At 35.0% G+C, this 12,230-nt stretch overlaps 1 protein-coding gene across 1 annotated transcript in view; it reads right to left on the reverse strand.

The window, feature by feature from the left end:
* Window positions 1–12,230, reverse strand: part of LOC145690546 (NFX1-type zinc finger-containing protein 1-like) — a 121,399-nt gene that overhangs the window by 54,305 nt on the left and 54,864 nt on the right. The window contains exon 4 of the mRNA XM_081765536.1: window positions 5,575–5,846. Coding sequence (XP_081621662.1) covers window positions 5,575–5,846 — 272 coding nt within the window. The remainder of the gene's footprint in view (window positions 1–5,574; window positions 5,847–12,230) is intronic.

Here is a 12,230-nt window from a genome sequence, read left to right on the forward strand (position 1 = left end):
CCTTTTTTCATGTAATTGTGTATACAAAATTTTTATATTAAGTAAAAGCCATGTAGTTTTGATTGTCCTATTGGTCTGCTGTAAGGCATGTAGTGCAACAGAACATATGCATGAATTATATAAGTGCAGATTTTCAAGGAGTAAAAGAGCTTGTATGGGGAAAGCCTCGCCTTCAAATATTGTAAAAAATTTGGAAGTTTGAATTCTTTTGTAACATTTAAGTTAGGGATTGTCATATACTGTCTTTTTTACTGCACCAACAGTTTTTCCTCATATTTGGATGCATCTGTGAAGATTAATGTACAATTAGCAGGAAGTTGATCCCGGTATAAATTCCAAATATTTCTGTTAACATTTTGTAATTTTTCTAAATTATGAGATGTGAAATATTTTTGCGTAATAGGCTTTATTTGTATTAAATTACTAAAGTAGTCAACCATATAATAGGGCATTGATGGCGTTTTAACTATCATTCCTTCATACATTTTAACAGTGGTAAAAGCTTGAAAAATCCATGGTAGATTATTCTAAAGTGAAAGTGAAAAGTGAAAGCCACACAAGTGTTACTTTTTAATGGAGGGGCGGAGCCTAATTAAAAGTTGATATCCGGACAGTATATATAAGTGATGACCAACTCCCAGCAGCCAGAAGGAGTGGAAGTCTGATGAAGACACAGTTATTGTGTTGAAACTGTTACGTGATACTGTTTTTTTTTTAACATATTATCACATAACCTTGCTCAGTGTGTTATTGTGTATTAGATTATTCTTGTACGGTAGTCTTTTTTATTTATTTATTTATTTATTTCCAACTATATTGTAAATCTGATGTAGAATATGGATGATGGGGTTGTTTGTTTTGGGCATCGTTGATAAAATAAACTTTTCTCCTAATTTACATATTTGAAATTGTAAAGGAAGCGTTCCAGTTTCTTCAAAAATAGCATTTTTTTTTTGACAAAAACTAAATTGAGAAATGAGAAACTATAATTTTAAGCATATCATATATGAATTTTGTTAGTCTCTGGTAAAAATAAGTAATCTTCTCTGTATAAAATATACTACCATATAAAATTTTATTCATTATGCATTGTATAATCATTTTGTGAAGGCAAAAATGATTTATTCCCCAACTTTTGGAGCTCAAACTTTTAAGTATATTATGATATTTGTTTAGTGTTATTATTAGATGATATAGGTGATGTTTCCAATTCAGTCTTGTATCTAAATGAAGTCCTAGATATTGAAAGTTATTATTATTGTATTAGATATGTCCATTTAATACGCTTTCTGGAATTGTGTATTATTTTCTCCTCGTGAATACAGAATACTTGATTTTATTCCAATTGATATCAATACCGTTACGTAAAGACCAATTGACTATTTTGTTCAGATGTTTTCTAATTTACTTTTTCCTTTAATAAGATCATTGGTAGCCATTATTATTACAATATCATCAGCGTACGAATATACTTTAATTTTTTCAGAGTTCTGAAATTAAATCCAAAATATAGATATTAAAGAGGATAGGACTTAGCTTGCTACCTTGAAGTAAACGAAGTTATGTTATACATGCTTTATTATAAGTTTTATTTAATTTGATGTACATTTTCCTATTAATGAGTAAATTATGAATTATTCTGATAAATTTAGAAAGAATATTAATTTTGTATAATGTTTCTATAAGAACATCTAAACTGATTTTTTTTTTTTTTTTTAGTCTATGCTAAGTGCCATCATAAATTTCCTTTCGAGATACTCTTGGTAAATGTCAAGAATATCAGGTAGCGTCGTTTGTTGATGAGGCTGTGCGAAAACCTGTGATATTTGGAGGTAATATTTGATAATGTTCTAAAAGTATAATGAAAAAGGTAATATGTTAGAAGCAGGGTTGGCTGGTTTAAACCAAGGTGGTTTAAACCAGCTGTTTTTTTCAAAGAAAGAAAAAAAAAACAACTAGTTTAAACCAAAAAACGAAAAATGTTCGTAAAAGTGTGTTTGTAAAATCTTGATGAACACACATTTGTGGGTTATCACGTTTCACTCCCGTATATTATTCGTATTATATTCAGACCTAAATTCCCCATTCATTATTCAAAAAGATCATACTACAAAAGCAACTTTTATATATAAAGTTTATAAATGTTTATTTTGTCATTTTTTTGCAGTTGTTATTATTGTTATGTAATTGCAATCAAATTCTAAATATTGTTTCGTTTCAATGTTTACTATTGATAAGATACATCGAAATGCCGTACTTTTTTTGTGTGTGTGTGTGTGTGAGGGGGGTCATACAGACCCCACGAGAGGCATTTAGTGAAATGAGAAGCATCTTTGGTATCTATTTATGTATAAATGAGTCTGAGCCAAAGTGGACTCAAATAATTCGCATCTTTATTCACTTTTCTTACTGATATGCAAATTAAGTCGTTGTATTTCTTTAATTTGGACCAATAAAAGTCCTTGTTAACCAACTTGAACTAAATTAGTTCTTCTGTACTCTGTAGTACTTTGAAATTGTCCACATGTATTTCTGTATAATGGTTTCACTTGTGCAACTGTATCTTTTTGTCCTTCTGAAATGACTCTTGGCAGTTATATTAAGAAGCACGTAAAGATCAGAACAACGTATTTTTATTAGGATTCCTTCGTGAGTGAGTCGGCAGACGTATCGCATTTGTGGCCAATTAGTCCTGGTTCCGAGTTCAAATGGAAGATAATTTCTCTCAGATGTAACTTGAGAAGCGGTTTTTATTCCGCTTTAAGCTTATGTGATCCCTTCCAGCATAACCCGGTCGTTGCATAATATCATCAAGGCGAAACAAACTTATTTCTGTCCATATATGATATGAATATATAAAGCAAATTATTTAAACCAAAAAAACCTGGTTTAAACCCAAAAAAGTTTTTTTTTTAATAAAAACCATGGCTTTTGCCAACCCTGGTTAGAAGCAGGGGTGGACTGGCCATAATCAAGTACCGGCCCGATGGCCGCTGCGCCTTCCTCACATCAGTGCCTTTACACCCTCCTAGAGGGGGCTAAGACCCGTCTTAGCCTCGGAAGGCGCGGTTTCCTCTCTGAACACATAAAAAAAGCTATATACATAATTATTTTATAAATTCGCTAGCTTTTGGCCAGCTAGGGCTCTACCCCAGACCCCGGTATTTGCTCGGCCTGCGGCCTCGCTCTTTCTGTTTTCGGCGTGGGAATGCTATTAATGATATTAGATTAACCCTAAATATATAGATTTGACTCTAATATCGGTCATTTTGGACGATTTTTACATATCACCCTTACCAACCCCACGCTCCGCCCCAAATCCCAGTATTTACTCGGCCTGCAACCTCGCTCTTTCTTTTTTTTTGGCTTTAGGAATGTCGTTATAATGATCTTAGGGACCCTGAAATTTATAGATTTGACTCTAATATCGGTCATTTTGGATGATTTTTATATATCAACCCTCCCACCCCCACTGCTCCGCCCCCAGATCCAGTCTTTACTCGGCCTACGGCCTTGCCCTCTGGCCGAGTTTGGGTGTTTATATATCTTTCTTTGGGCTTCTCCAGCAAATTAAGATATTTTTGAAAGAATCCCAGAAACGACTTGAGATGCACTTGGAACAAAACCCAAGCGTCCGTCTTGAGGCTATTGGGATAACTCGATAAAGAAGTAAAAGCAATGCTGCTGTAAAAATATTTGGACACTTTCATTACTGAGCGCCCGACTCAAAGGATGCCAGACCAAGAAAATCAAAACCAGTATATGTGGAACTCGTAGCAGCTTTAAGTGTGATTGGCAACTCGCAAGAATTCAATTCCAAAGTCAGACATGATGCAATGTCTCTCATTCAAAAGTTGTGCTCCTTTGAGACTATCATTGTGGCTATGATGTTTTTATTGATTTTTCAGCATACCATACCTTTATCAGACTATTTGCAAACAAAAAACTTAGACTATGTCCAAGCATAGCGCCTGATATTCTCAACTCAAAATAACTTGAAAGAAGCTAGGGACCAGTTTTATAAAGTCTACAAAGCAGCAGAACATTGTACAACAGAAATGTCAAATAGTATTGAAGGACTCATTACAGATGTTCCTAGTCTAGAACAAGTTATTATAGAAACAGAATTGCCTGAGATAAGATGTAGAAAAAGAAAGAAAATGGCAGGAGAATCAGCTTCTGATGAAGTAATTGAAGACAGTAAATACAGATTTGAAGTAACCGTTTTCAACTGTGTTCTAGACCAAATTTCTAACAGCATGCAGGAACAATTTGCTCAAAATCAAAGCTTATACTTAGATTTAGAGTGTTTTGATCCTAAGAAGTTCAAGAGTTTAAGTCTGGCTTCGTTGTCACTGTAAAGTATCACTGAATTAATTCCTGATTGTGAAGAGGGAAAACTTAAAGAAGAGCTTCTTTCGTTTTCATCAATGTGGGAAGAGTTTTCAAAATCCCCTTATGAGAATCAAGAAAAGATCAAGAAGCTGTTGAGGTTCGTATGATTGAAGATTTGATTGAAGAGGACAAGTTTTCTGAAGATTTCATGGAGGATGAGGAGGAATATTTGGGGCCGACTGACGATATTGCGGATTTAAGGTCTATAAAATGTGATGGAGTGAAGTACATTTCTTGCTTTAAGAGCACCTTCAATGTGATTCTGCAGTACAATATGTACTCAAGACTACACATAATTATTCAAAGTTTATAAGTATCTCCTTACATTACCGGCAACACAAGTGTCCTGTGAGCGAGCATTTTCAAAGTTCAGATACATAAAAACAAGACTCCGTTCAAGACTTACAGATGAACATCGGGAATTATTGTTCTTGATGAACTCAGAAAGAGACATTCTGACCAAAATAGACAACAATCTTATTATTGACAAAATGTGTAAGAAAAGCAGGGAGATGCGAAGGCTCCTTCAAGCATAAAGCAGTGACTTTGCTTTCATTTTCCAGTTTTGTTTTTGAATTTCTTTTTTCGCTAGGTAGGTATATAATTCTAAATTTACTTTTGTTAATTTGTAGTAAATGTTTCATGTATACTTTTTATCAACGGTTTTAAAAATAGATGAAAAATAAATTAATGTTATGATGAACACAGCTTTAAAAGGACAGAAGTATGAAAAATAGCATAAGCCCCAAACTTAACTCAAATCTTCAGTTATAATTAGGCTGTTAACAAATGTAGTCGAAGAATTTAAACAACTGGTGTGATTTTTGTAGTCTCAGTTAAAGTGTGCAGATTTATATAGGCCTAATATATTTAGTACTCAAAGTATCTTTGTTTGTTTATGAAAATATTGAATTTGTATAATTCTATCGTGATTAACTGCAATAGCTACTTAATCTTTTGTTGTTTTTTGTGTACTAATTTTCCGGGAGAAGCCCCCCCGGCACTTCCTTTTAATAGGAGAGGGTATTTGATACAAGCGAAAGTCTCGGATGGACGGCGCCCTCCCAGAGTATGTGACCGCGCCCTTTTTACATAGCCAGTCCACCCCTGGTTAGAAGTACTCTATTTATACCTGTTAAGTTAGAAGTACTCTAATACAGTATTAGCAGATATACTTACACTTTCCTCGAGATGATTGTGTGTAATGAAAAATAAGTTTTTCGTTATTCCAAGAATTTTTTCAAACCGAAGAACAGATTGGTGATTTTCCAGCTCCGGATAAATAGAAGGAACTATCAGCTCCGATATTTCTGGTCGCATGCGATGTTGAACTTTCAACTGATCACAGCTCATGCCGTTGTTTATCATTCTTTCAAACAATGAAATGTCTAAATGGTAATCTTTTGCTAATTTGTACGCAGCTGGTGAAGGACGAAGCTGTTGATGATCACCTAGAAGCGGAAAAAACTCAAATACAAATAGTCACAGGATCCAAATAGGATAACATTAAGTTTATACGAGGGCTATCCAGAAAGAAGATTACGTTTTCGTCTGTGTCCGCTAGGGGCGGGGCTAGCGCGGCCATCTTGGGGTCAGAGCGTTGCGCAGCTCAGTCGGCATCTAGCCGTGCTAGTGAGAGGTTCGTGCTGTGCTCCGTTAAGATACTGTGACGGTTTGAAATGTCTGCGTTAATTGAAAATCCCGCGAGCTGCGAGGTGCGTGCAGTAATAAGGTTTCTGACAGCAAAAAACTGTAAACCGATAGAAATCTATCGGCAGCTGTGTGAAGTGTATGGGGACAACATTATCACTGAAGGTGGAGTGCGACAGTGGGTCATAAGATTTAAAAATGGCCGAACCAATGTTCACGACGAAGATCGAAGTGGGAGACCCAGCAAAGTGACTGCCGAACTTGTCGAAAAAGTCGATGTTAAAGTCCGTGAAAATCGAAAGTTCACAATAACGGAACTTTCTTTGAGTTTTCCACAAATTTCGCGAAGTTTGTTGCACGAAATCATCAGCGAAAAGCTTGGTTACCACAAGTTTTGTGCAAGATGGATTCCAAAAATCTTGACAGAGGACCACAAAAATCAGCGAATGGCTGCAGCGTTGCACTTTTTGGACGCCTACAATAAGGATGGTGACTCTTTACTCGATCGCATCGTTACTGGTGACGAAACATGGGTGAAACACGTGAACTGTGAAACGAAATTGCAATCAATGCAGTGGGGGCACACAGGTTCTCCCCAAAAACCCAAGAAATGCATGCAAACAATGTCGGCAAGGAAGATGATGGCGACTGTTTTTTGGGACAGAAAAGGTGTGATTTTGGTGGACTTCCTGGAAAGAGGCACTACAATAAACGCTCAAAGGTATTGCCAAACTCTGCAAAACCTCAGAAGAGCAATTCAAAACAAGCGCAGAGGAATGTTGAGCTCTAAGATCTTGTTGATTCACGACAACGCCCGGCCCCACACGGCAAATGTCACGCGTGAAGTTCTTGAATCTTTTCAGTGGGAGTTGTTTCCTCATCCGCCGTACAGTCCCGACCTGGCACCGAGCGACTTCCACCTATTCCCAGCAATGAAGAAGTGGCTGGCTATGCAGCGTTTTGATGACGACGAACAGCTGCAAGAAGAGGTAACGAAGTGGTTGAAGTCGCAGGCGGCCGAATTTTTCGACGAAGGAATTTCCAAACTCGTACATCGCTACGATAAATGCCTTAATTTGAATGGTGACTATGTCGAAAAGTAGTATTTGTGTGTGGCTTTCATCTGTATATAATAAAATTTGTTTCCTATACTTTGTTGATTTTTTATTCCAAAACGTAATCTACTTTCTGGATAGCCCTCGTAAATAATAGTTAATTAAATACACTACATTTATTACTTTCTACAAAGAATTCAACTGTTTGTGTTTGCACATTACCAAATGGAATACTGGCTTAAAATGATATCTGTATCATGTCAACCCAAATATGATGCACTTAAAAAAATAATTCTTTAATACCTTTTTTCGAGCTGCCCGGCGTGGCTTTGAATTCTTCTGTTGCTTGTCTCATCTATTTATTATTAATATACAAAATATGCGTAACAATGAACAAATAGCAATTAGTATGGTTTGGTTGAACTGTAATTCTCAGACCATTAATGTTTCCTACTATAAATAAATGTCATCATATCGGGCAGACTACTAAAAATGATACAAATACTAACCATTTTTCTTTTGCCCGTTTTTCGTAAGCGAAAAGAGTTAATGAAATGTAAGTTACCACAATAATAAATAATGTTATTCTTCACCCGAAAATACGAATCTGAAGAATTTTCAGTGTTGCCATCCATATATATTACAGTGTGACCAGAATATGAATTACCCAAAAATCTAGGTTAAGGTAGCGACTAGAAAAATGTACACAACGGTAACTGATGACTTATCATGTTGTCTTGGTTCCTTGTTAACTACTTTTTAAATAATATTTGCATTTATTTTGTAATAAACAGAAAGTGTAATTTCTGAATGAAGCGCGCTCATCGTATACTTGGGAAGATCGAGTCGAAGTTTAGAACTAAAGCAATGGAAAAAATCAGTGGTGCCAGTAATAAAGATTTTAACATGGAAATGGTTAATTTTATGCAACGAGTATTCGATTTCAAAAGAATGGCTTAAAATCAACACGAAAAATACTACATTTTTTTAAACCATAACTTTTACAATCTAAAACCGTATGTAAACAACATTATATTCAGAAATTATGTGACTCACTGAGTCAATCACGTCAATGTAAGACCTCCATTGCCTGAATATTGATATGATTTGACGTAGTTTCATCTTTATGTTAAACTTTATATTAAGCCTACTTCTCACAGCCAATTACATCGATAACAGTAGAAGTTAAAGATTAACTGAACAATGCTTGAGTTTGGTGTTGTACTCTTGGGAAGTTTTTTTTTTTTTTTTTTTTTTTTTTCACAATTAAAACCTTATGAACTTAAAATTTTAATCAAAGCTAACCAGTTTGTGTATTCTCTTTGTCATTTTTGGCCCTGACTTTCACAGGAAACAATATGCTATTGAAGTGTGCAAGAAATTATGTTAAACAAATATAAGGCCAGCAATAATTCTGTATTCTCAATTAGAGGTCTTACTAACCCTTCGGAGTTCCATTCCATCAGAATAATGCTAATTCATAGGTTTTAGAAGCCTATGCGTACACCAAAACCCATGTTTTTTGGTTCCACCTGTTCTTGGAAGGACCACTGAATATGGTGTAATGGATTTCTCCATGGTACACTCCGCATCAAAAAATTGCGACAGCTAACGCCGTGCAGCTAGGTCACCCAATATATACTTTCTTATCCCATTATCGTGTCTGGTAGGGAGGCCCCCCCTCTTTCCTCCTTTCCTCTTTCTCTTAATAAAATCAACAAACAACATGAGTACAATTCTTATTTCACAATATACATGTATTAGTATCGATAAAATGAAAGAATAAAACTAAGACGAAACAAGATTCATAAGTTGATGTAGGGAGAAACTTAACACACACAATGAAAAATTGAAACAAATGGATGTCTATTACACAGAGATTCAGAAATGAGGCAGAGAGAGAGACAGAAGGAGAGAGAAGAAGAAAAAGAAAAGGGAGAACAGATAAAAATGTGGAATTTAAACGTTGTAAGAAAAGAACCTAACATTATAAAGTTTTGTTTCCAGAAATCAATCAGTAATGTAGAAATAACGTTTGTTTCTGTATATTTTTTTTTCAGAGCTATTCGAATATATAGAGAATGCTTGAAACATTCATTAATTAACTTTCAAAATGAATACCAAACTTGGTGGTCAAATTAAATACTCAATTTCCAGTGGAACTGTAGATTTCCAAGACACATCTAGGATAATGTCCAAAGTTTAACACACATGCTTTATTTCCACGTGGTTCGGTTCCAAATTTGGTAGTATTCATTGGACGTACCGTTCCGAAATATATTTTAATAATCCCAGTAGGTAGCGTAGGTCATTCCTTCCATTCCAGACTACTAATGCAAACTGAACACCCTCCTCCCCCAAAAAAAAAGAAGGAAAGAAAGAAAAAAATTGAATGAGTGCTATTTTACTGCTAAATTTCTACCAGAAACATCCTATATTAAAAGTCTGAACTGCATCATAATGAAAAGTTACAAATGTTCAAAAGGAAAATTGGATGTTCCTTATAGTTGTAGCAGATCTTGTATTTTAAAATTTCAAATGTGAGTAAAACGCATTGAATTATAGGATTGAATAATAATAATAATAATAATAATAATAATAATAATAATAATAATAATAATAATAATAATAATAATAATAATAATAAATGTTCACTTTCACTACATAGATGTCAATTACTACTACTATTATTATTATTATTATTATTATTATTATTATTATTATTATTATTATTATTATTATTATTATTATACTTTTGAGGTTGCACGGCAAAATTACTGCATAATATTTTTTTATTTCTGTAATTTTTCCTGGATTATATGTTATTTCGTTCATTAGTGGGCACTAACTTGTCTCCAGGTCGTCGAATAAATGAATTTCGTTCTAAACTTTGGTATAAATAACCTTATAAGAAGAAGCCGGTTCGTTCCACAGATCAGAGCTGAAGTTAGCAATATTTGAGTTATAGTTTCAGGTGGCATGATAATGTAGGGGTAACGTAATGAACTTACTAGTAGTATAGCTATCCAACATAGGTGCAAATCCTGTTGACGCCAAAGTTTTTTTCATAGTGATCGTGAAGAATCGACTTATCATATTAGACAAGCAACCCTTAAGAATGTGGAAGCAAACACCTGTATCATGATAGAGACAATTTATTAATGTTGATTGGGAAAGGGCAAGAGAATTACCAGGACATTTGAAACACTTCATTGATCTGCAGTATACACTTTTTGTGTTATAGTTCTCAGAAAGAAACACTACACCATTTATTAAACAAAGTTTGGGTAGAGCAAGCTGTGGAGTATTGGTATCGTGCTAGACTCCCAAATGGAAAATCTCGGTTTGATTCCCCGTCAGGTATTATCTGTTTTCGTATAAAATAATGGCTACAAACAGAGATTCATCTGCGGTTGGAGAACTTACAAAGCATCACTGGCAAGAATCCGAGTAAACAGTGTGTACGTTCTTCATCATACACTGTAATGATTACTAGGTTTCGAATTTATTCGTCTTTCTCTCTGTCTGTCTGTCTGTCTTGAAGTTTCCTTATCATGTCTTTGCATCTTTCTCTTCTCGCCCTCTCTCTCACACACACTTTATGTGCGTGTGTGTGTTCCAGAGTTAAAACCGAGCAAGAGTCCGAAAGACTCGGTCTGGCTGGCAACTTTGACGTCGTGTTTTTCGTGCTCTGGGGATAATATCTCCAGTCTTGGTCACCTCTGAAAGAAATACTGTTTAGACGCAAGGGAATAAGTATAATCTCTTTTTATCCTCTAGGTTACAGAGTCTCAATTGAATCACCGGGTAACTACGGGTTCGAATCCTCAACCCAATGGTGGTCCATAAGCTAACCTACATCACCCGACTGACGTGATGACCCGTTTGAGTTCTAGCGTATTCATTATACCTGTACGAATTACAACGTCTGAAATTGGTGAAATCGGGAATGGATGTTATCAACAGATAAATCTTCGCAGATGACTAGAAAATGGTCCCTTCTTTAGTTATTTTAAAACAAGATTTTATTTATATTAGTTAGACACAAATTTTGTTTCAATCCTATAATTCAATGTGTTTAATTCACATTTAAAATTTAAAACATGCAAGGTCTGCTACATCTATAAGGAACATCCAATTTTCCTTTTGAACATTTGTAACTTTTCTTATGATACAGTCCGGACTGTTAATATAGGATGTTTCTGAGAGAAATTTAGCAGTATAATAGCACTCATTCCATTTTTCTTTCTTTAGTTTTCTTTTCTGTTTTCTGTTTTTGTTCAGTTTGCCTTAGTAGTATAAAATGGAAGGTATGACCTACGCTACCTGCTGGGTTTATTAGAATGTATTTCGTATCAGTACGTTCAATGATCACTACCGAATTTGGATCCGAACCACGTGGAAACAATGCATGTGAGTTAAACTTTGGATATTATCCTAGATGTGTCTTAGAGATCTACAGTTCCACTGGAAATAGAGTATTTCATTTGACCGCCAAGTTTGGTATTCATTTTGAAAGTTAATTAATGAATGTTTCAAGCATCCTCTATATATTCGAATAGCACTGAAAACTATACAAAAACAAACGTTATTTCTACATTACTGTTTGATTTCTGGAAACGGAACTTTATAACGATATGTTCTTTCCTCACAACGTTTAAATTCCACATTTTTATCTGTTCTCCCTTTTCTTTTTCTTCTTTCTCTGCCTCACTTCTAAACCTCTGTGTAATAGACATCCATTGGTTTCAATTTTTCATTGTGTGTTTAAGTTTCTCCCTACATCAACTTACGGATCTCGTTTCGTCTCGGTTTTATTCTTTCATTTTATCGATACTAATATCGATGCGATAATATTTTGAAATAAGAATTGTACTCATGTTGTTTACCGATTTTATTGAGAGAGAGGAAAGGAGAAGAGAGAGAGAGAGAGAGTCTCTTTACCAGTCACGATAATGTGATAACTTTTATATTGGATGGCCTAACTGCACGAGGTTAGCTGTCGCAATTTTCTTGTGCGGAGTGTACGACCACTGGTAGGGCAATGAGTCAGCGAAGGGGGTATTTCTGAGCCTAACTATAAAGGTAAACAAGAAAGTTCTGTCTCTTTTTGTGGAGGTCTGTGTTCCA

The sequence above is a fragment of the Thermobia domestica genome, chromosome 1 (genome assembly GCF_964235325.1).
Source record: "Thermobia domestica chromosome 1, izTheDome1.hap1.1, whole genome shotgun sequence".
NCBI lineage: Eukaryota > Metazoa > Arthropoda > Insecta > Zygentoma > Lepismatidae > Thermobia > Thermobia domestica.